Source organism: Pelobates fuscus, chromosome 7 (assembly GCF_036172605.1).
Source record: "Pelobates fuscus isolate aPelFus1 chromosome 7, aPelFus1.pri, whole genome shotgun sequence".
Taxonomy (NCBI): Eukaryota; Metazoa; Chordata; class Amphibia; order Anura; family Pelobatidae; genus Pelobates; species Pelobates fuscus.
Window position 1 is genome coordinate 34,540,104 of NC_086323.1, and position 26,458 is coordinate 34,566,561.

The 26,458-nt window shown below is 38.7% G+C and overlaps 1 protein-coding gene across 3 annotated transcripts; it reads right to left on the reverse strand.

Annotated features, from left to right (window-relative positions):
- ZRANB2 (zinc finger RANBP2-type containing 2) lies at positions 1-26,458 on the reverse strand. Of its 3 annotated transcripts, none has more exons than XM_063427914.1 (10): positions 26,353-26,458; positions 23,846-23,898; positions 22,860-22,968; positions 19,648-19,730; positions 19,001-19,077; positions 18,776-18,922; positions 5,884-6,062; positions 3,157-3,243; positions 1,314-1,472; positions 1-702 (listed from the first exon to the last, which is right to left on the reverse strand). In XM_063427914.1, the coding sequence occupies exons 1-10, from the start codon at positions 26,406-26,408 to the stop codon at positions 636-638; spliced, it is 1,017 nt and encodes a 338-aa protein (XP_063283984.1). In that variant the 5' UTR covers positions 26,409-26,458; the 3' UTR covers positions 1-635. The 3 variants fall into 3 exon arrangements, with proteins under 3 accessions (XP_063283984.1, XP_063283986.1, XP_063283987.1); XM_063427916.1 differs by having other exon boundaries at positions 5,884-6,055; positions 18,775-18,922; XM_063427917.1 differs by lacking the exon at positions 3,157-3,243.

The window sequence follows — 26,458 nt, forward strand, 5'->3', positions numbered from 1 at the left end:
CTGGTCAGGACAACTGAAATGTAATTTTTTTTCTAAAATCTGGGTAGACATGATGATCCTTTTTAAAAAAAAAAAAGAAAATGTTCATTCTGGGCATTTAGTCATGAAACTTTGTTTCTGTCCTCATTATAAATACCTAATACTTACCTTGTAATACCACCAGTTGATATACATTTTCTTTAGAACAAATAGGCCTGCAACATTTATAAATCTAGTTTTGAGGAGGATCCAAAAAAAAAAAAAAAAAAAAAAAAAAAAGCATTTTAAGCCATAAGGAAGAAAAATTAAGAGAAAAGAAAATGGGGTTGGAGATATGGGCACACTAATTATTGTAAAAATATTCACATTTCACGTCATGCTATTAATTATACAAACAAAAAATGGATAAAGGAAAGGCAATGGCGATTTGTTGCACTGTATTCCAAGAACAGAAGGGTAAAAAACATTTTCTTATGGCTTAAAATGCTATTGTTATATGGAAAAGCTTGCTGCAGTTGTAGCTGAGGAAGCACAAAGACCATGCACCTCTACTATCAATTGATCTTTTTTGCCACTTTTCATCAGATAAGACTATTTTTTTCTGATGTTGCCTCATGCATTACACTGGAATTGATATTGGTTTTTCTAAAAGTGTATTATTTCTTTTTGGAATTCGAAGAACGGGAGCCAGAATGAGATGATCCAGACGATGAACCTCGACGTCTGCAAAACACAAATCAGAAAGTTTGCAACGGATTGAGTGAAAACAAAAAAACAAACAAAAGCGGTTTCAAGTGTGTTTGCTACTATGTGTCAAACTTCTAATCAGATAGGTAAATGGAGAGGATGGGGGGTGGGAACACACATATGTGTTCAGAAACCGACCCGCAAAACCACAACTAGCAGATATCTAATGGATCATTTATTCCACTATTGCTTTACAAAAATTTGTAATAAAAGCACCCATTGGTTAGGTATTGGCTAAATATTTCATGCATGGAATAAGTTTAATGTAACAGAAAAAAAAAAAAAAAAACAAAAAAAAAAAAACCAAACACTAAATGAATTGAAAATCCCGCAAGAACTTATAAAATTTTGTATTTATAAAATAAATAAAATGCTTGCTAGGTGCAACTTTGACAAAACTGTTACAACGAAAATACAGAGGTCGAAAGATAATACGCTGTAAATATACTGAATATGTTAGTTATATGTCTATGTTAACAAATCTTCATTTACATAAAATAAAATAAAAAAAATAAAAAATCCCCAAGATTTCCGATTTTACATGAACACAAAAACAACCTTTTTTCTAATTCTACAGTAACCCAAACCTTTCTGTAGACCGTGATCTTGATCTCTTTTTTTTGCGGTCACCAGAGGAGGATCTAGAGCGACTTCTCTTCTTGCCTCTCTCAGGAGATGAAGATCGGGAACTGGCGTAAGATCTTTTTCTCGGAGAACGAGAGTCCTTTTGGGACCTGGAGCTGGATCTTTATTGATTAAAAATGAATAAGATTTAATGCAGGAAATCAGTCAATAAACACTATGGTAATAAAACAAAAAGGAATTATTTCCTTAAAAACACAAGAACAAGTTAATCAGTTCTCTAAAAATTATTTTGAAACAGTGTTAAATACAATTAATTTACACTTCTGAACTTTTAAATAACGTATCAGGTAAAATAGCTAAACCTTTTGCGCCAGTGAAAATGTCAAGCTGTGTGCAGTTATCAGAAAAGACCCGCGTAGGTAGCAGATAGGAATATGTTAACATACAAACTCCATTTTCACATTAAAGTTACACTCCAGTGCCCAAATACAAAACAAAAATCACTGTTTAGTAGGTATATCCTAAATGAAAATTTGCATGGTTTTAATTATGCACTTTTTCATTGCGGTATATGTAAAAACAGCTTGCAAAAGTGCAGTTCTGCCTTTGCAATCCTTCCCCTTCTAACCCCGGCCAGACTTTCTGTGGCTGTCCAATCACAGACTTCCTAATGTAACTCAATGAGAAATCTTTGCAAGGCAGGTGCTCTGAATGATTGCTGCATCTTGAGTTTATCTCCACTGAGCTAACCAAACCAGAAAGTAACAGGATGTATGGTCTGTGTGAAAGTCAAGGGTGTGTAACCAGTTAAATTTATGAAAGTGTCAGTTTCTATTGAAATCTGCACTTTTTTTAAACGAAATAAATAGGACACACTGTCCACACAAAGCTTTACAGCAAGCTAAAGTGATTTAGGGGTCTGGAATATCCCTTTAGGAATAATAATAATAATAAAAAAATAAAAATAAAAAAACAATACTTCCCCTTTAATATACACGTTGCCTCCCTCAGAGGTACCAATTTATAAACAATATATGAAATGCTAATTTGACCTGACAACCAGACATTCAAGGTTTTTTCCCTTAATAGAGTGTTAGAAAAACAAACAAAAAAAAAAAAAAACGAAGGAAAGACATTTTTAGTGGAAAATTGTCCTTAAACGTTACATAGAAAAGTCAGGAAATTAAAACTAATCAATTTGAGAGGTTTACATGAGCTTTTAAATATTCCTGTCTCTCCCAGGCTACGTAAGTGGACATGTCATACTTTGGTGGAGTCTTTGCCAACCAAAAAACCCACAAGTAACAGAGGAGCTTTAAAACATTACACTACAGGCCTTAATGTTCCTTTACCACCACAAAGGCAAGGAGTTTGTCTTGGATTTGTATCTGTCCCCAGCATGGAGTGCTAGTGGATATGAATGCAGGAAGTGTATTTGCGTGGAAGGTTTGCACATTTCTGCAGAAGGGCAGAATCCAAGAATATATTAGTTGTCACTAGTTCCCACTTTTATGACAACCTGAGCAAATTCATTATGGGATTATCTTTTTGGACCTATTGCCCTAATTTCACTCTATTACTATAAACTGGATTATTAGTAGGTTTGAGATAACCTGCTTGAATTTATGGATTCCCGATTAAAACTATTTTTTTTCTTTTTAAATGGTCAATTATACAATTTCTTTATGAATAATTATGCAACTTGGCAAATTTAAGCTTTGCTAGAAGGCAACACTTTTAAGGTTCTAAAAAGCTGCAAATGGAGTGGACTGTCATACACTGGCCTAGTGAGAACCTGGAAAACTTGCTCTCTTTTTGCATCAGAGAGTGCTACCCCCCATTCACCTTGATCTCGACCCACGAGATTTAGAAGGTTCTCTTGACCTGGTGTGAGATCTTGAGCGGGAACTGGAAGAGCTTCTTGATCGGGACCTGAAACAACATGGGGCAGATTTTTCCACTTCTACTGATTGCTTAAACATTATACAACGTAGAACTATTTGTTACACGTCTACAGCTGGGAAAACAGACTATGTTTATAAAAAAAAAAAAAAAAATATGCCAGAGCTTGACTTAAAGGGAAACTGTAAACACTATACCGGATTTATTTCATAAGCTATTTTGGCTGCGGGAGTCCCCAGGCTCTCTCCTTCTGTACAGCATTAAACCAGTTTTAATGCCACACTAGAGTCCCTAGCAGCCGGTCCCCTCTGTGCTGCTCAGGCTAATGAAGAGACATTAGCCTTAGCAGCAATGGGTGGCAGTGGTTTATTGAGAGTATCAGTTGATCTCTTTCAGCTTTCCATTGATAGAATAAATTGGTATGAATAAGGTAGTGCGTAATCTCTAGATTAGTCATACCTGCAGTTGGGGCCAAACTGTGGGAAGCCATTGATGCTCTAAATTGGTTTAACACTGAATGAAATGACAGCGCCAAGGAACGAGAGGCACTATAATCAATTCAATTAGATAAAATTGTTATAGTGCCTACAGTGTCCTTTTAAAATTGTTATGAATACAACTCCTGCAAAAAAATTAGGGATTAAGAAATAGCGGCTAACAAACAAACGTGAAACATTCAACATAATCAGTGGACATTAAAGTCACTTTACAAAAGCCACACGACGGGGAGGTGGGAGCACTGGGGTGGACAAAGGGGAGCTTTACTTACCTGTCCCTCACCGACGTCGCCATCTTCTCCCAGCATGTCCTTTTCAGCTAGCGGCACTTCAGGGCCAGGAGCAGACGTCACTGCTGAACTCTCACACATGTGCAAGACTTTAGCATTGAGGTCTGTGGAGGATCCCACGAGAATACACATACACACATACATATTAAATAATTTGCCTCATATCTCTTGACTGGATAGGATATTAAGCAAAATTCCAAAAAATTAGTATTTCATAAAGATTCAATTTTTTTTTTTTTTTAACATACTCTGTTTTGAGGTGGAGGGTAACAGTGCCGCAGTAAGCTGACCGGGACATAATAAGTTTGGCAGTATTGTCTAAATTCTACTCTAATAAAAATTAAAAGGTGGACGGACTATTAAAAAAAAGAAAAAAAAAAAAAAAGAAAAAGAAAAATGGAAAGGAGTCATGCAAGTCATTAGCAAATGTTAAAATGACTAAAAACCTTTGGAAACTAGAAGTGTTTCAATAAAATATTTTATGTGGATTACACTAAAAATATCAGCAACCACAAAATTAACAATTAGGTGAATTCAATACTGATAAATAGCACACAGTTTGACCATCAGATAGCACAGCAAAAGTTTAGTATTTTACCAATTTAAGATTTGTTTTTAAGAACTACAAGCACACGCTTTAAAAAGAGATAATGGTGGGATTTAATTCACCTAATATCACACAAGGTTCTTTATTACACATCCCTTTTTCAAAATGACAATATATTAATGATTACCTTCAAATCATTTCATTATTATTGTAAGGTTTGAAAAAAATACAGGGGGGGAGGCAGTTTCATTCAGAACACATTGCCCAGTGATCTCTGTAGGAACACACTATACAAGCGGTTATGAAGATCATTTTGTACATAAGCTGTCAATTATTTACCCATTGTGCAATATATAAATGTTAGCAAATGTAGTTCATTAGCTACATGCAATAATGCTATATATAAAAAAAATAAAAAAAAAATAAAAATAAACCACACACACACACAAGCCCATCAGTGAGGTGTGACCAGTTCTTTGATAACCCTCAGCTCAACAAGCCTATGGTGTCAGTTCAGAATGGCTGCCAAGATAGGAGTACTAGCACAATCCACGTTCCCCTGTCGGTCATATTACATGGAGAAAAAAAAAAAAAAAATCCCGACTGTGCAGTAGCAGCTTAAGAATCAGCTTTGCAGCCTTCTTTCACTTGCACACAATATCCTGATTGCCAGCATAAGGATGGAAAGATGATAGCATGTAGAGACATCTGTTTAAAGGACACCAGAGACCGGACACTACATATTGTGATCCTATCTATCCACAGTTCTAAAACGGGACAATATTATTCCTGGGCACCTTTTAGAACACTGGACCAACAAGTAAATGGCAATTTTATAAATGTGCACTTTTTTTTATCATGTTAGTGCAGGCAATGCAAGAAGAACGCCAATATAAATGGCCTCTCCAGTCCCATGAAGTAGTTCACAAGAAATTTGAAGCTCTAGTTTCTGCTGAGGGCTGGAAACATTTAATGAAATTAGTGAATACCGCACACAATGATTCTACATTTAGAACCACCGGGTATTTCAGCTACAGTTTCCCTTTAAAACAGAGAGTGTAGATCATGAGAATTTTAAAGGTAAACATTGCCAATAATTGACATGAATATGCTTTCTTGAAAGGTACTGCAGGAGGTTATTGGATAAAAAAAAAAAAAAAAAAAAAACCTACAGCCAAAGATAAAAGTACTAAAATAAAAAAATTAAAAACAAAAACATTTGAGTGTAAATAAAGCCAAGTCATTATGACATAAAACATATTGATATAAAAGTAAAGAAAGTTAAAGTAGATACTGACATTTTTCCCGGCTTTACCCTTGATCTGTACCCGTTTACCTGGACCTAGACCTTGAGCTTGTGTGAGAAGAGGAGCGGGACGATCGGGAATGAGATTTACGGCTAGACACTGGTTTCTTATTTTTACTGTCATCTTCTTCTTCACTGGCATCAAGATTGTATTTTGATAGATCCCCTTCTTCATCTTCTTCATCATCATCGTCGTCGTCATCATCATCCTAAATACAAATGTAAAGTTGTAAAAATTAAAATGTCCCTCCATACAAACAGTCTTCGTCACTGAGGGCCACAAGTAGTCCTAAAGGTAATATGGTGTTGCCAAACAGGTCATCTGTGATATGGCATGGCTAAATCCACTCCCTAGGGCATTCAGCTTCTTATTAACCCCTTAAGACCAGAGGGCGTACCATTACGCCCTATTTTAAGCGGCTCTAAATGCCGCCAGGCGTAATTGTACGCCCTCCGTTTTTTCTTACTTACCCGGTCTTACCCCCCCGCCCTCCAGGCCATGTGAGAGTGAGGTCCTTGTGAGGACCTCACAATCACATGGTGGGGTTTGCTGGCTCAGGCATTGCCAGCAGGGGCAAAAAATAATAATTTACACACACACACACACACACATATATATATATATATATATATATATATATATATATATATATATATATATATATATATATATACACACATATACATACACACATACATACATACATATATATACACACACACACACATACATACATACATACATATATATATATACACACACACACACACATATATATAAACACATACACACTGTCTAGGTGTAGTTTACTATTATATATATATACACGTAGACTGATACGGAATATTATATATATATATATATATATATATATATATATATATATCAAATTACACGTAGACTGATACGGAATATTATATATATATATATATATATATATATATCAAATTACACGTAGACTGATACGGAATATAATATATATATATATATATATATATATATATATATATATATATATATATATATATATATATATATATATATATATATATATGTTAAAAGGCCTGAACTTGTGGAGGCCTGAATTTGTGGGAGGAGTAAGTCCCCTACTTAAACTCCCAGCCCCTACTCACCTCTGCCTTTCAGCTGATTGTTTTGTCCCCATAGCAACCAGCACTTCCTGTCCAGCTTCCCTCCAGAATTTTTTCCTGTTTCCAGCAGTCAGACGTCCTGACCAGTCCTCTGTCCGTTTGAGGCCTTCCACTCGGTTCCCGGTCAAGGTACCCGGTTTCCGGTCACGAGACCGGCACGTTCACGTAAGTTAGGCGTAGGAAATAGCGCCCCGCTATTTCCCGCCGTTCGGGCCTAAAAACGTAGGGGTAGGCTCCCTCTATCATATTCGTACAAATACACGCTTTTTTAACCGATTTCAGTGTTCACGCCAAAACAGACGAATGCTCGGCACTTTATCACTGCTTTTACATATTCGTACGGAAACTACCGAATCTATTATTATTTATATACACAGTAATATTATTACGGGCATTCTCTTATTTCCGTTTGGTCACCCAGGACCAATCTATTTCGTACGATTAAAACAAACACCTTGCTCTAAATCCATATTCGGCTAGTTCTTATTCAAATAGGCTACAGTATGCACTAAGTTCTATTTCACGAATTCTACTTTTCTTTACGTATATTCCCTGTTCGGTCATATTGCTACTGATACCTTTTTTGTCAGTTTGGGGATATAATTAGCTTGTTTAAAAATCTGCCTTGTGATTTTCTTTCTATGTTAACCAGTTAATTTGTTTTACTACTTTTTAAAATATCCACGTCTATCATAAACGTACGGTTTCTATACACTGTGGCAGGATGGCCAGGCTCGTCACAAACTTCAAATGCAACAGTCAGGATAAAATAGTACTGCAGTTTGTCACTTTCCACAATATATACAAGGTTGTGCTCTCCCACAAAATAAAACAAAAAGAAAATAAATCCTACTCCAACTTGGAGACTTACTAAACAACAGTGTTACTAACTATCCAACTGGCCAGCTAATCTAGTTCCCAGTTTTAAACAAAATGAAATACAGCACTTTAAGCAGGTTTCACACAGTACCTTTGTCTCAGGCTTAACTGCCTCCTCTCTCCCAGCTGTTAGACTCTCTGATGTCTTCAGAGGCTAACCTTTTAAAACCCTAGTGCTGGTTAATTACATTCACCTGGTATATAACATTCAAGGGGTGACTCCCACCAATTAACCCCATCATGCTGGGAATAGAGAGCACTCCAATCTATTACTAACATAGAAAGCCTCTATGACCTTGCCACAACACATATTTACCTATTAAACACTTCATTTTGTCACATATACTAATAAATACTGTTTATAAACACAATATCCGGCGCATAAACGTCTGTACTATTCATTTTCCATATAATCACGCTGTCACATTTTTGGCTTTACAGACTGCATCGGTTTCTCGCTTTTTCTGCGCTAAAGTTGTTTATTTCAAGATCTTTTATTACAGGAACAGGTATTGTATTGTATTTTATCACTTTGCATTATAAAGCCATAGGCCTAAAATGTTTACATATTGGGTTTTATTACTTACCTCCACACCTGTCGTTAACTATGGAATTTTTCTTCGGTTAACCCTTAAGCTCCAGTATTCTAGGCTTCCCCCGGTTCTACACAGTTAAACCGTTTTGCAAAACGTAATTTCTTTATGTCAAACCAAGGTATAGTTCACAACTCGTTTGTTACTACACCTCATATAAAACCTATCACGGTCTCAAGTTCATTACTACTTTTCCACAGGCTTACGCCCACGGTACGTTAATTCTTTACTATTATTTCTACTCAGACATACGGTCATACAGCCATCAGGCTCCGGAAAACACCAAAACCTGACCCGGTACTCAGCCATACCTTCAGGTACTTACGTCTATACCCAAATACGTCCAATCGTCACCCCAAGGCCTCATCCAGCCTTCTCACAAATATCTATTTCAGCCCAGTCACACACTTAAACCTTCCAGATCCCTCAATGCAGGATCTCACGTTGCGCCCCTAACAAACAACCTACTCCCAATTCAAATCATACGCCACCACGATACGCATAAATACGTCAACATCTGTCTTAAAGCCTCAGGACTCTTCCTCAAGGACCGCATAAGACGAGACTTAACACACTTATTACCACCAGAAGGTTCCAGATACCATTCGCAAGAATTCAAGGTTAGTATCTACACAACATTCCAGTCCTCTCACCTTATCCTTAAATATACAATCGAACTGGCTACAGGGTCTAGGCTAATGCCTTAGCGCACCCTATCAGAAAACCCGTCCCAGCGAGGCCTTCCATCCCCCCCACCTCAACACGGAGGTACGGCCCCACGCCCAAATCATAGTTACAAGCCTCGCATGCCCTACTACAGGGCGCTAGTCAGGGCCTCACCTGTCACGGCCACACGTTTTGATTTCTCTCTACTGTCACCGAGAGGCCAACATCCCGCCACCACGTCTGTGGCAACTACGTCATAAGCCAAATCATAGGTAGAGCCTCTCACCGCCACTTGGCATTAGCAGGGCCTCACCTATCCAAACATTCAACAGTTAAGTTTTTCGCTTTGGCATCTAGCATTACAGTCCAGTTCTTCCATATACACCACCCCACATACCCCGCCTACTTACCTTACGCCCCTTCTAATATATCTTTCACATAATCATTCCTTTTAGAATGTCCCAAGAACCTATTCCAACCAAAGAATTGACAGAAGAAACTCCATTCACGCCTACCAGACCCGGGTCTCCAGGCGAATCACTCACTCTTTCAACCCCCACGTCCTTGAGAGCATGGACTATTCCCAAAATTACGGCCGAGCTTAGGCTCAGGGGAATCCCCTTTCCGGCCACAGCTAGGAAGGCTGAACTTTATAGGCTACTTACTCACCAAGCCCCCGAGCCCAGGTCAGGGACGAGCTCTCAAGGACAACCACCAAGCAACAGCACGGCCACCCAGGATACCCTGGCAGAGATCTTGGCCAATCTACATACCCTCAATAGCAGGCTATCTAAGGTGGAAAGCGCCATCTCCTCCCCAGGTACTACCACGGTAGTCCCAGTCGCTTTCACGGCTGTACCTACTATACCAACATGCCCTCCTATACTCCCCCCTCCAGCACCGGGCACAGCCATTACACCATTTGAGTCACCAGCACACTCCGTCCCTGACTCTATCAGGAAAGATATCCTAGACGGGAAGGATGTGTGTCTGGTGTCCTTGCTCATAGCCTCACAGGATGTACTTGAGAACAAGGCATTCAATTATGGTGATCTCTCTGTGGTGCTCAAGACAAGGGATCCCAGGCTTAATCATCTGGTGGATTATCTCACCACATGGTTCACTAAAGGGTTTCTCACGGGTATTGTAGCCATTCCCCCAGGTACACTAGAATGCCCTAATCTCCAGTCAGCACGTTTAGACCCAGTCTCCATAGACACTCTCATTGCCTCTGAAATCACGGTTTCATGATCGGCCCCTTCACCTCTTCACCATTCTCCTCCTGGCGCACTAACCCCATTAGTATTGCTATTCACAAATATTCTAAAAAAAAAAAAAAAAGTCTAATTATTGATTTATCGGCACCGCACTCCTCTTTTGTTCCAAGCATAAACGCACTCATTCCAGCAGACAAATTCTCACTTCAGTACGTAACCATCGACGACGCCATACAGTCCATCATATCATCTGGTAATCGACCCTGGCTTAGCAAAACGGACATCACAAACGCGTTTAAATTACTACCCATGCACCCCTCACTCTGGCACTTACACGGTGTTAAATGGCGAGGGAAATATTACTTCTCTACACGACTCACTTTCGGTTCTCGAAGCAGCCCCAAACTGTTCGACATTTTCGCAGAGTCACTATGCTGGTTCTGAACGTCACCAGGTGTCACTCAGTTATCCACTACCTCGACGACTTTTTACTAATAGAGCCAGGGTCACCTTCACCCACAGCAATCAGAAGCACTACTGCACTATTTTCCACACTTGGAGTCCCTTTGTCCACAACCAAAACTATAGGCCCCACAACTAAATTGACCTTTCTGGGGATAGAACTGGACTCTGTTAACCTCAGAGCTAGCCTCCCCCATGACAAACTGTCACGTTTGAGAGGGGAGATGACTTGTTCCTACGGAATGATGTTTGCACTAGAAAAGAACTTCAGTCCCTTCTCGGATCCCTGAACTTTGCGATGCGCATCATTCCGTAGGGAAGGTCTTTCATATCCAGACTCCTTTGCCTGCTGCACGGAGTTCCGGACTCTGGCACAGTTTCTTTGGACCCCCACGCCAAGGCTGACTTAGCTATGTGGGGGAAGTTTTTGAAGGACTGGAATGGAATCTCCATGTTTATTCCCCCTCTTCACCCATCATCCACACAGACGCAGCAGCCAATACCGGTTTTGCAGCCATTTTTGGGAACCACTGGTTCAGGGGCCATTGGCTCACTGATACGGATGCCTTGCCAGGATTCAGAGAGACCTCAGCACTATTTGAAATTTATCCCATTGTGGCGGCCGCACACACCTGGGGTCATCTCTGGTCTGGCAAGGCAGTCAAATGCTACTCTGATAACTCGGCAGCTTGCGAAATCGTGAACAAAGGGCGATCATCTTCCCTGACCATCATGCGGCTGATTCGCAAGCTGACCTGGTTGGCAGCATCCGGCCAGTTTCACTTAGTTTGTTTTCACATCCCGGGTATTCACAACACGGCCGCTGACGCTCTTTCTCGTTCTCAATTTCAGGCATTTTCTCAGGCACTCCCAACGGCTCACCTACAACCATCCAGGACACCACGGTTCCACGATCTAATCCTGGATTAAGCACACTCTTGAACCACGCTAGAGCACTCACTCACCAAGCATTATCACCAAACACGGCTATCACTTACAATAGGGCTCTTAATATATTTAATAAATTCACAGCAGAGTTCGGTTTACAAGGTGACTTCTCTATTCAAACCATGGTGGCTTTTGCCTCTTTTTTCCACCTACACCTTAAACTCTCACAACACCATTAAACTATATCTCACGGGGGTCCAGCACCACAGCCTCACCTTTTTTTCCTAACAACACACCTTTCCTGTCTTCATACCCAGTCAAAAAGGTTTTGAAAGGAATATCAAAGGTTTCACCTCCACTCTCTACCATTAGATTACCTATAGATGGGCCTATCTTCAGGTCACTTAGCAATCTCCTTGACACAGCCCCATTCGACATCGGCACAAATACGGTGATCAAATCTGCTTTATATCTCGCTTTCTACGGTTTTCTCAGACCTAGAGAGTTCACCGTAATTTGTCAAGGAGATACGAAGCTAAGACTTAAAATATCACACCTCACTAAAATAGAGGATCACTACCAACTTTCGATCCCTACAACTAAAACCAACCGGTCACTACACCCTACTATAATTCCTCTCTTCCCTACTGATAATGCCTGGTGTCCGGTAAAAGTACTAGACCACCTACGGTCAACTCTGCACGGTCACCTACTGGACTCTCCGCTCTTAACACTACAAGGGCACCCGTTAACCACAGCAAAATTGATGGTTCATATCAGAATTCTGTTATCTAAGCTCGGACACAACCCGATTGCATTCTCTAGGCACTCCTTCCGTATAAGAGCCGCCTCTGCAGCCTCTAGCACTAACACACCGGTCCATATCATCAAGAGACTGGGGCGGTGGAAATCCTCCATATATACTGCATATATTCCACAGCCGGAGAAAGAGCTTCGCCAAGCTTTCAGCAACTTGGTTTTGTAAAAAATGCAATAAAGTGTGTATTTCTCGAATTTATCTTTTTGCCCTCTTTTATTTACAGGCCCACTCGTACGTTGGTTTCGGCACACCACAACCAACTTTGCTCACAGTTACTATCCATTACGTATTTAAATTCCGAGCACAAGTTAAAAGGCCTGAACTTGTGGAGGCCTGAATTTGTGGGAGGAGTAAGTCCCCTACTTAAACTCCCAGCCCCTACTCACCTCTGCCTTTCAGCTGATTGTTCCCACCCACCTACACCCTGTTATAATTACATTCTCCTTGGTGGGCCCTCTTTTATTTACAGGCCCACTCGTACGTTGGTTTCGGCACACCACAACCAACTTTGCTCACAGTTACTATCCATTACGTATTTAAATTCCGAGCACAAATATATATATATATATATATATATATATATATATATATATATATATATATATATATTATATTCTGTATCAGTCTACGTGTAATTTGATATATATATATATATATATATATATACACACACATACACACACACACCACAATAATTATAATCTGTATCAGTCTACGTGTAATTTGATATAGATATATATATAAACACACACATATTTATATACAATATAAAAAAATAAAAATGTAAATACGTAAAAAAATAAAATTATTAAAATAATTTAAAAATATATAGATGTGTGTTATTTCGTTCCAACTGTATTGTGATTATATATATATATATATATATATATATATATATATATATATATATATATATATATACAAATAGAAAGGAGTGCACTCGAGAGGGCTTCTTTGAAAAAATCAATGTAGTTTATTTTGCAAACGTGCAAACATTCAGAAACGATCAAGTCGACGTTTCAGTCCACGAAGGACTTTTATCAAGACAGTGAATAGCGGGAAAAATAGTGATTTAAATACGGTAGAGCAGAGTTTTGATTGGAGAGTGAACTATACGAAAAAGAGGTTGTGACGTAATCAGTGCTATGTCAGAGGTCAGAGAACGTTATCTCAAAGTAGAGAGATTAACCCTGTGGAGTGTGAATAGTGAATGGAAAGTAAACAAATGGATTGCCGAGATGTGGAAATTCCCATACTCGAACATCCTTAAAATACAAGGAAGATCTATAGAAAAAGGAGGATAAGGGTGCCGCCCCAACATACAGATCTTATAGGAGATCTAAAAAGTAAATATATATAAACCAACATAGTAGAATTGTTTTATTTTGAAAAGATAATGTTGTGTTCAATTGTTGCTGGTTCAAATAGCCTTATCAGGATAACATAGTAACTTTTTTGTTTGTTTCTTTCTTTTTAGTGTTTACAGACTATGTAACTCAAGCCTGTTGTATACTGCGTATATGTTACTCGATATTGATGACTGCATTTCTCTAGGTCCTTGAATTCCCTTTATGGGATTGGTCTGCTACCCTTACTGATATCTACTATGTTGGTTTATATATATTTACTTTTTAGATCTCCTATAAGATCTGTATGTTGGGGCGGCACCCTTATCCTCCTTTTTCTATAGATCTTCCTTGTATTTTAAGGATGTTCGAGTATGGGAATTTCCAGATCTCGGCAATCCATTAGTTTACTTTCCATTCACTATTCACACTCCACAGGGTTAATCTCTCTACTTTGAGATAACGTTTTCTGACCTCTGACATAGCACTGATTACGTCACAACCTCTTTTTCGTATAGTTCACTCTCCAATCAATTTGGTTTTTACTATATATTGGGGCTGATGTGTACTGTGGTCCTTGCTGCCGGCCCAGTAGTGATGGGAGTGAGCGCAATACATACATACATCAATTCTACACATATTTATGTAATATTTTTACATAATTAGGTATCCCAATTAATTACAATTAGCGGGACCTGCCTGACAACCCATGCCGAAAGTATAGGGAATTTAATTTGCTAGCACTATATTTAACCCTATAACTTTCCAAGACACCATAAAACCTGTACATGGGGGGTACTGTTTTACTCGGGAGACTTCGCTGAACACAGATTAGTGTTTCAAAACAGTAAAATATATTACAACGATGATATGATATATATATATATATATATATAACACATACACACTAGGTGTAGTTTACCATTATATATATATATATAATATATATTATACATTAAAACACAGATGATATTAGTGTTTCAAAACAGTAAAATATATTACAACGATGATATCGCCAGTAAAAGTGACTTTTTTGCATTTTTCACGCACAAACAGCACTTACACGGACGATATTATTGCTGCGATTCTTTTTACGGTTTTGAAACACAAATATTTGTGTTCAGCGAAGTCTCCCGAGTACAACAGTACCCCTCATGTACAGGTTTTAAGGTGTTTTCAAAAGTTACAGCATCAAATATTAGGCTTGTGTTTTATTTTTTTCACATTAAAATTCTACCATAGGGTCACATAGGCAACGTAATCAATCTGGCAAATTTCAATTTCAAATGTAACATGCTATATTTGACCCTGTAACTTCCCAAAACACCATAAAACCTGTACATAGGGGGTACTGTTTTACACGTGAGACTTTGCTGTATACAAATGTGTATTTTAGTGCAGAGAAAGCAAACCGTATTATGACATTGACAGTTAAAATGTCATGTAGAACTAAAAAAAATCAAAATGTATTTTCTCCCATTTTTTTCATATTAAATTATGTTTCATAGCTAAATATTTGATATTAAATGAAAGCCCTGTTTCCCCTGAATAAAATGATATATAATAAGGAGGGGTTGCATTTAATATGAAAGAGGTGAATTACGGTTGGACAGACATAGCGCAAATGCCAGGTTTTGTTTACGTTTTGTTCTGTTCACAACGTGTACATTTGGCTCAGTCCTTAACCCCTTAAGGACAGAGCTTCAGAAGCTTGTCTTTCACTTAACGACAACGGCATTTTTTTGCATTTTTTGCTATTTGCGTTCAACTGCAATTTGCATTTTACTAATTTATTGCACCGACACATATTATATACCGTTTTTTAAAGGACAGAAAGGGCTTTAATTTGATGTAACACATATATATAAATGCTTATTTATTATTAAAAAAAAATACAGAAATATGCAAAAATATGAATTTTTGTGTGTTTTTTTTTTACAGTTTTTGCAATAATAATGTGTACATAATTAGTGCAGGTTAAGGAAAGTAATTAAAAATAAATTCATTTAGTTGTTCTGAATTACAGAATATATAATGTGTCTGGGATTTTAAGTTTTTTTTTGGTAGTTACAGGTCACAAAGCACAAGGAGTAAAATAAACTTTTTATGTGGAGCGATTTTAGAATTTGGTATGTTTGTCTTGTAAGCCTAATAGCCATAAAAGAAAACAAAATTGCCACACAAAAGTATATATTTATATAAAGTAGACACCACAGGCTATTTACCCAAGGTTGTTTTGACACTTTCTACGTAGCCATTTTACCGCCAACCTCTGCTAAATATTGGAGTAAAATTGTGTTTTTTGGGGGTTTTCGCACACAAACTTATAACAAAGAACTTCTCGTGTGTATTTTGTAAAGTTGGTGTGTGCTATTCCTGTACAAAGTTTTATTATGTGTTCAGTTACTTCTGCTGAGTACAACGGTACCCCATTGTATGTCTTTGGCACTATTTCGTGAAGCTACAGTGCCATATAGGAGACCGGTCCTTTTCAGTATTCACAGTAGAATTTTGAGAGACGGATTTAATGAGCCTATGCTTCCATTTGGGGTATTATAGTAGTTTGACTGTTCAAAAAAACCCCACAAAGGCCTACCATTTGTAAAAGTAGACACTCCAGGGTATCTCTCATAAGGTGCATATTGTGCCTTAACATGACCCCATTTTTTTACCATTACATGCCAAAGTTTGTGGTAAAAAATAATTTTGTGCATATTTTACATACGGATTGCATTTTTGCTGGGCATTTTGTATATTTCATGCGTGCCACTAAGTTCAAACCCCCCAAATTATGCTCAGCTAAGTCTTCTGAGTAAAAGGACACCCCCATTGTATGTCTATGGCACTATTTTGTGAAGCTACAGTGCCATATAGGAGACCAAGCCATATCAGTTTTGACCGAACTTTGAATTTTGACGCCGGGCCTATGTGCAATTTCCAAGCATCTTTGCAGGTTTTAAATTCAAACTACCCCACAAAGGCCTACCATTTCTTAAAGTAGACACCCCAGGGTATTTCAAAAGGCATATTTTGAACCTTAGCGTGGGATCATTTTTCCGCTAGCGTGTACCAGGTGTAGTGGTTAGAAGCGTTTTTTTCTGCCTTTTTGACACACAAAGTGAGTTTGCACAGTATATTTTGCAAACCATATGTGTACTACCACTGTATAATACTTCATATTTTGCTCAGCTATGTCTGCTGAGTACAAAAATACCCCCGTATGTACCTTTGCCAGGTATATGTGGACATCGGAGGGGCACATTTGGGACACAGCCATTCCATTTTTTTTTTTTCAATTTTGAATTTTTACGCTGTGCCCATGTCCCATTTTAGAGTATTTTACCTGGCTATATAAACCAAATACCCCATAAAGCCATACCATTTCTTAAAGAAGACATCCCAGGGTATTTCAAAAGGCATATTTTGAACCTTAGCGTGGGATCATTTTTCCGCTAGCTTGTACCAGGTGTAGTGGTAATGAGAGTTATTAAATGTATTTTTTTACTTTAAAACTTTTTTTACTTTTTAAAACTATTTTTTAAACTTTGTTTTGATTATTAATTTTTTTAAAGTTTCCTAAACTTTCGTAAAACTTTTTTTTACAGATTTAACATTTTTCTAAGCTTTTTTTTTTACGTTAACCCCTAACTAGCAGTAAGCAGCACTAACAGTAAATTCCCCATTTTCCCATAACTCCCACCCACCCCAGCTAGCAAAATATTTAATTATACAATATTTAAATTAGTTAATTAAATAAATTTAACCCCTGAGGGTTAAAAAAAATAAATAAAAGTTAATCGTCAGGGGTTAAAAAAAAAAAATTAGAACAGTATAATACTGTGAACTGTATTTTGATCACTGTAGGCAGTGATCGACTGGCAGGGAAGGGGTTAATTTTTATTTGGACTGGGTAAAGGGTTTTTTTTTTAAATTTTTTACTTAAACGTTATTAAAACTTTTTTTAAACTTAATTTTTTAACTTTTTAAAGCTTATTTTTAAACTTTTTTAACGTTAACCCCTAGTTAGCGTAATACTAAATCCCCCAATTCCCCACTAACTTCCACCCTCCCCAGCTAGCTAAATTTATAATTTTAAAATATTTAAATTAATTAATAAAATAAATTGAACCCCTGAGGGTTAAAAAAAAAAAAAATTATTAACCCTCAGGGGTTAAAAAAAAAAAAAATCAGATCTTAGTAAAATGTAATCCCTGCCAATTGATCACTGTAGTCAGTGATCAATTGGCAGGGAAGGGGTTAATATTTTTTATTAAAATGGGTAAAGGGGGGTGGGATTTTAAATTTTACTATTTTTTTTCCACCAGGGTGCAGGATCACTGAAGATCCGTCTCCCTGCACTTCACACAGAACCAGGAAGTGCAGGGAGGCGGAGGTGAGTATAGAGAGCACATGTGCCCGCTCAGACATGCTGTCAGAGCGGGCACATGTACTGGGGCAGCCCGATCCGGTGCTCCCGGTCTGCCTCTAATGCAGAGGCAGACCGGAGCACCATTAACCCCACGATCGCGGCGATCTGGGGTTAATTTTAACAGGTGACGGACGAGGTCCGTCACTCGTCATTAACGCATTCCCCTGAGTGACGGACCTCGTCCGTCACTCGTCGTTAAGGGGTTAAATAAGATTATACCATAAAGTCTCAAAAACGTCCTCATTAGGATGTGACCAGCGGGTTGCTGGGATATCTTTTTGTCCACTACTACTCAAATTAGCTGTAGTGGTTATGATGCTAGAAGCCTTGGAGAGGATACATTTATCAATGGACCCACTAGGAATGCAGTGGCGAGTAACTTTTAAGACCTGGTTAGTGGCATAGGATGAGAAATTCCACGCCTCTACAGGTGTATTAAACCAAACAACTTCAAAACCTTCACTACTTACATCATCCAGTTTATATTTTGAGAGATCAGCCCCTTCTTCTTCTTCTTCATCATCTTCTTCTGGAGGACAAGCATCTTGTTCATTACTCTTCAGTCCAGACTTGGCTGTAGGTGGTTTTCCACGATATTTTTTCTTTTTACGTCCAAACTGCCATCAGAAAAATTATTAAATGAAAGTGCTTTCAAATTTAAAAACAAAACACCAAAAACTGCAAAAAGTATTTACCTCGTCATATTCGCCATCGGACTCTTCACGTTCAATATATTCCACATTTTCTCGCTCATTAAATCCTCCACCATACCCTAAATATTAAAATAAAAAATCCAGATTTAATCATGTATAAATTAGAACACAAAGAAGTAACAACCTGAGAAGATTAACGTTCATACATGATACAAATGGAGGGAACAATATTTCACGAAGAATCAACAAAGCATTGTAGGCAAAATACTTATATTTCAAGATGTTCAGATAGCTACTGAATATTTTAACTGTGTGACCAACTCTGAAATAAATATGCATTCATAAAGGCAAATCAAAACATAATGGCTGCTTTTTGTAGTGTGTTAAATGTGTGCAGTAAAATGATCAGGATGCTACATGGAGGATTCAAAGTGAATTCAAGGAGAATTTCCAAGTTTGAAGCCAAAGTAGCCAAACTGAAAATAGCTGTCTTAGAGTATTTTTTTTATTTTTTAAATATAGGCATTTTAAACCTAAATTTGAAATTCATGTTGAATTTGCACTCACTTTAGTGAATAACCCAACTAGTCACCCCCATGGCCCCATGCTAAGCCTCTTTGTAACCAAGCAACAGTCTCAGTCTAGACATTTCACAGACATAATAAATGAAAAAATATAAGATCACTTACCAGTCCTTTCCTCCAGTTTGGCATACTTTGGAGTGTTGCACATGTTACACTCTGATCTCCTGGCCCAGTTTACATTTCCACAACTGACAAAGAGGAATAATTAAAAAATCATCAATTTGCTTTAATGCAATAACATGTCTAAATAGTTCATCCAATATGTAAAAATATGCCAAATATTGCAGTCACAGCTGTGCAGAAGGGGTGTGCCCAAACAGAAAGACTGCACACTTTGCCACCCTGTTTGAAGAACAATGATTGTGAATACACAAACGTAAATAAGATTCATATATGGTACACCACAAGATCATTTTTAAATTCTGAATCAGAATAAAAATAAAAAATAAAAAGGCATAGATACACTCACTAATCAAGTAAAAGAGTCACAAGTAACTAATGACCTCTAGAAAGATAAGCATTGAGTTGTTAGATAATAGGTACCGTATATACTCGAGTATAAGATGAGTTTTTCAGCACATTTTTTGTGCTCAAAAACCCCCACTCGTCTTATACTCGAGTGAGTATCTGTATTATGGCAACTTACATTGCCATAATATAGACAGAGGGAGCTGACCGGACCGGAGGTGTGAGAAGGGAGATGCCAGGAGCTGCAGGAAAGGTAAGTAAACGCTTCCTGCCAGCCCGCCTCCTACACAGCCCATCCACTGGACCACCAGGGAATGAGAGCCCTCCTCCCTGGCCAGCTAACAAGCAGGGAGGGGGGACGAAAAAATATAAATGAAAATTTGAATAGAATTAAAATAATATATTAATAATATTAAAAAAAATATAAAAATAAAATATAATATATAAAAAATTTTTTTATATAATAATAATAATAATAATTTTAAGAAAATAATAAAAATGCCCACCCCCCACCAAGGCTCTGCATCTCACACACACTGCATTCATTATATACACACTGTAAATAAATATTCAATTAATGTAATTTTGGGGGGATATAAAATTTTATTTAGAAATTTACCAGTAGCTGCTGCATTTCCCACCCTAGTCTTATACTCGAGTCAATACGTTTTCCCATTTTTTTTTTTTGGTAAAATTAGGGGTCTCGACTTATATTCGGGTCGACTTATACTCAAGTATATACGGTAATCACATCTCCAAAGAGGTAGTACCATGAATACTAAGAAGTGAAATTACCTTTCTTCACGCTTGACTTGTCGACAGTTTCTTCTAATTTATTTACTCACTTCGTTGTTTTTTGTTTTTATTTAGTGGTGGGAACATTGATTGGCTGACAAGTGTTCAGGAACGAGTATCCTACTCTTATTATCCTACCTTAGAGATAAATATTAGCATTTCTAATTTAATGATTAGTGACATCTAGTGGAAGCCTATCTGTAATCACAGGCATTTCATGAAATACCAAATGTCAATTACCGACACCAGATGAAGCAACTTTCAAGTCCAAATACTTTGGTATTGGTAAACCCACTAAGGATTTCAATACAGTGTTTCCTAATTGGGGTTCCGCGAGAAAAAAATCTGGGCATCTGACGCAATTTGCCCATTGGGTGACCCATGCACTTTGGGCCACCTGATCGGTATTATTGCTGAATAGGGGCCGGTTCAGGTGCTTCTGCTCTTTAAGAACATGATTGAGCCCCTGCAGCATCTGAAAACTGGGAGTGACAGCTTGTCATTCCTCCTTGCTTCACAAAGCGAGAGGAATGGAGTGAGGAAGGAGGAGAGGCTGGAGTGAGCTGCTGCATGCTCACGCCCATCAGCCTCAGCCAGGAGCAGAGCCCCAAACAAGCCATCCTCCTGGACACAAGGTAAGCGAACAGGACAGTTTCTGCCAATAAGAACATTTTAACATATATTGGTATGTTTTAGCCATTGTGTGTATCTGTGTGTATGTGCCAGTGCGTGTGTCAAAAAAAAATATCACACTCTGCTAATTAAAGGATCACTAGTGTCAGGAAAACAAAATTGGTTTTCCTGACACTATAGTACCCGGAGGGTGCCCCCACCCTCAGGGTCCCCCTCCCGTGGTGCTGAAGGGGTTAAAACCCACCTCACCTTCTTTCACCGCCAGGCTCCCTTACCTCTCCTCCCCCGCCGACGTCAGTGGAGCGGAACGAGCATACGCGGCAATGCCGCGTGCGCATTCAAAGTGTCCATAGGAAAGCATTTTTCAATGCTTTCCTATGGACGCTCTGCGTGATGGAGGCATAATATGCCTCCAGAGTTGCAGATGCACCTCTAGTGAATGTCCGGAAGACAGCCACTAGAAGCTGGCTTAACCCCAAATGTAAACATAGCAGTTTCTCTGAAACTGCTATGTTTACAGCAGGCTGGGTTAACCCTAGAGGGACCTGGCATCCAGACCACTTAATTGAGCTGAAGTGATCTGGGTGACTATAGTGTCCCTTTAAAATGTTTGTGCTATGGCGCAAAATGTTTTTTGGGGTTTCACGATGTTGGTATACTAGGTCAAAGGGTTCCACAGGAAAAATTAATTGGGTAGTCAATAATTAGTGAATAGGGAGATTACAAATATTATTACAGACAATATAGGCAAAAGTTTTTCCTTCAAACTCTGGATTTTTATGTACTATACAGTAAGCTTTATCTATGTGAGGAATCAATCTGTAACAACCTTTATATAGGTGGAGTCTAATGCTTTAACCACGCTTTTTAGGGTTGGGGTCCTGTTGGTAACATTTCAACCAATCATGTGTAACCACCTCCAGTAGGTTGGGTCATCTTTACCTTCTACCCATATTCTTTTTGTAACCACCCTTTCAAGGTTGGGTAATTTCACATCTTGGCTATACCTTTTCAAAGTTCGGGCTTGTGTTTATCTAACCTTCCATAATCTGTTAGTAGTATTACACCTCTCTCTTGGTATTCATAGTGCTACCTCTTTGGAGATCAGATTACCCATCATCTAACTCCTTGCATATGCAATATTAACATCTTACTAGAGGTCACTAGTTACTTGTGGATTTTTGTGCTTATTGTCGAGTGTTAAATTAATCATTTTTTTCCCCACTTAGGGTACCTATGCCCTTTTTAAATTATGATTCAATAAAGGTTATGTTTTAGTTTGAACCACATTTCTTTTGTTTCCCTGTTTAAAGAACACTCCACGCACCATAATCACTAGGGCACTCTCTAGTTAGGAGTGCCCTAGTGCGCTTCCTATTCAAACTAGTCACATTGTTTTAGAATTATTTAAAATTACTTACGTTTTGCATTGCCAGTCATTAGCACTAAACAAGCCACGGCTCTTCTCTGCAAGAGTTTTTCCTATTTCCGTACCACCAGCTTTCATCATTTTAGCATCAGTTGTTTTTTCTGTGCATACAATGAAGAAGAAAAACAAAAAAATTAAATTAGCATAACCAATCACAGTTAGGAGACTGTTAACATCTTATTGACCCAGGTAGACCCATGCCCCTTCAGCACTATGGATGCCACTGTAAGTATGTATACAGCTACAAACACTGCTCAGACAGCCATCCAGTGCGGCAGAAATTGAATTTGCTGTATTGAGTGCAATGGTGCTGCTATGAATGCAGTCAGTTATAATGGTTACAGTTCTAGTTTTAGAAATGCTTGACAAACTTACCACTGAATCCCACATAGAGCAGTAATTCACTATTTACTAATCTCAGTTTATAAAGTAGCTCTGGTTTTGTAACTTTCTTAGATTTGGTTAACATATACATTAAGCCAAAACAATTATATGAATCCACAGGGTTATTCCCTAAAACATGTTTTTGTCTAGAATTGAGCAGAAAATATAACATTTTGGTTTAAAATACTAGTTGGAAATAATAGCCAAATTTAAGATTTTTTCTAAACTCAGATATTTTGGCCTACCATTTCCAAAAACCTGGTGACTTACCAAAAACAGTAACAGTGATAGACTGCTCTAATACATAAAAATATAAATAAAGATGACCATCTAAAAGGAAACCATGGAGTAGTATAGCAAGAGAAAATGAGTGCCTGGGCCTAACCGTTATTAGAAGTTGGACATAACACCACCACCGTGCTTTCCACTGCAATAAACAATGGTGAGGACATGAACATCTACATTAAATGCCAAGCAACATATACCAAAACCTCTAAATTACACCTCCATTGCAGCATGTGAGAAATACCAACTGTCGAGACATCAATAATGTATCTATATACCAAACAAGAATTAAAAAAAATAAAAACTCACCGCGTCCACATCTGTTACAGCTAGTCCTTCTGGCAAAGTTAACGTTCCCACACCTACAAAATAAACAAGGAATTTTTTCATAAAAATGTTTTGGAGTGCTCTTTTGATTAACTTATTTTTGCACACAAACTGCAGTAAGCCATAGAGCTTTAAGTGTGAAGAGTATGCCCTCTTCCCACCCCCATCACCCATGTTAAAAAAAAACAAAAAAAAAAAAAAACACAAATTTAAATAGAAATCAGCACTTTTAAAAATGAACCCTGTTACACCTTCCTGGCTGTCAATTAGATAGCTAGTCCTGCTGCTTCCAGGTAGTTTAGCTCAGTGGCGCATAACTGAATAAGCAGGCAAGTACAAAGAACTTGCTTTGCAAAGCCTTTCAAATGAACTGTAATCAAGATTGAACAGGCACAAACCTGTGGTGGGGAAAAAGTAAAACATTCTGCAGCTATTGCAAGCAAATATTTTATACAGCCTCAAAAAAAAAAAAATGTTACATGCATATTTTCTGTTTGGTATATTAACTAAAGTGCATATACATTTTTAACGGAGTGCTTCATTCCTGTAAAAACAAATGTAGGAATTTACAGATGTAAATAAATACACCTAATAACATTTTGCAATTGTTCCATTTTAAGGGCTTAATGAAACACTCCAAGCAGCCCACTCTAGTGATTATGTTGCCAGGAAGTATTCAGACCATTCAGCTGACGCTCTCAGCCAATGAGCTGACCCTGAACATCAGAGCTTAGCCAAGCCTCCTTGGGGGCGATAAAGACTGGATGGAGCCTCTGTCTATCACTGGCAGCCAAGCCAAAATTTTCCTAACTAGATCCAAGGCCTGAGGAGGAGACAAAGAGGCAGAGCAGATGGGTGCTGGGAGGGCAACGTAGGGGTTACAATGTTTTAATCAGGGAGGAAAGATGACAACAAGGACCTCCAGCCTTCATACACCAAGCTAAAAGTGGAAATTGGGACTAATTATTGAAAAGCACAATGTGTAGGTGACCTGGAGCTCAAACTACCAGAATGAGTTTGTCACAGTTACATATTATACATGTTTTAATGAAGTATAATAGGGACAGGAAATGTGCAGCCATAGTCAAGGACTTTTGCTGCACTAGATGCTCCTAGTAAAACCTTAGGAACAATGAGACTTTAACCACTATAAACCTTCAAAAACCTAGCCATAGCCCAATACCAGTTAGAGAGTTGTACCCTTCATCCATCCATCTGGAAAGGTATAATACAAAATAGAGTGTTGGAGCCCCTTTTTGCCACTCTTTGTAATCCCTGATACAACCAGTATGCACGGACTACATTTTGATAAATTGTAAGAGTGCTACAATGTTACTTTGTGTAAATGAAATAGCAACAGCGTTTTTCTTGCTACTGAGTTGTACATCAACAAGACAAGAATTCCACAGTTATGTAATATCAGGAGTATATAACATTGTTTCCATGTACCTGTTTATGATGATCTAGTACAAAATAAATTATACTTTGTTTTGTTTCCGACCAAGTGACATTAGAAAAATATACATTTAAGCATAACATTTTTAAGACTGAGATGGTAAAACGGCCACTATGTTCCTTTCCCCATCCTTTTACCTATTAAAAATAAATCTACCCCCTGAATTGCCCTCAGTCTTCCTGCTCCAGCCCTGGTTCCCTCTATATCATCCCCTGAATTGCCCCCAGTTCCCTCTATAACCTCCCCTGAATTGCCCCCAGTTCCCTCTAACCTCCCCTGAATTGCCCCCAGTTCCCTCTAACCTCCCCTGAATTGCCCCCAGTTCCCTCTAACCTCCCCTGAATTGCCCCCAGTTCCCTCTAACCTCCCCTGAATTGCCCCCAGTTCCCTCTAACCTCCCCTGAATTGCCCCCAGTTCCCTCTAACCTCCCCTGAATTGCCCCCAGTTCCCTCTAACCTCCCCTGAATTGCCCCCAGTTCCCTCTAACCTCCCCTGAATTGCCCCCAGTCTTCCTACTCCAGCCCTGGTTCCCTCTATAACCTCCCCATAATTGCCCCCAGTCTTCCTACTCCCGCCCTGGTTACCTCTATAACCTCCCCTGAATTGCCCCCGGTTTCCTACTCCAGCCCTGGTTCCCTCTATAACCTCCCCATAATTGCCCCCAGTCTTCCTACTCCCGCCCTGGTTACCTCTATAACCTCCCCTGAATTGCCCCCGGTTTCCTACTCCAGCCCTGGTTCCCTCTATAACCTCCCCTGAATTGCCCCCGGTTTCCTACTCCAGCCCTGGTTCCCTCTATAACCTCCCCATAATTGCCCCCAGTCTTCCTACTCCAGCCCTGGTTCCCTCTATAACCTCCCCTGAATTGCCCCCGGTCTTCCTACTCCAGCTCAGGCCTCAGGAGACACACGCAGCCAGCAGGCCCCGGCCCGAGCTCCTTGTTAATACCCCTACAGAGGGCGCTTTCGGCAGCCCTGGGGTAGATAACCCTCTGCCAGTGATATCGAAGCTCTCGAGGAGCCAGACACTTACTTCTTATCCGGGCAGATCCAGTCACCATCACTGACGCGAAAATTCTTGGTCGACATCTTGAAAGCGCCGTCCGCTGTGAGTGAGGACCCCGCGCTAAGGCGGCCAG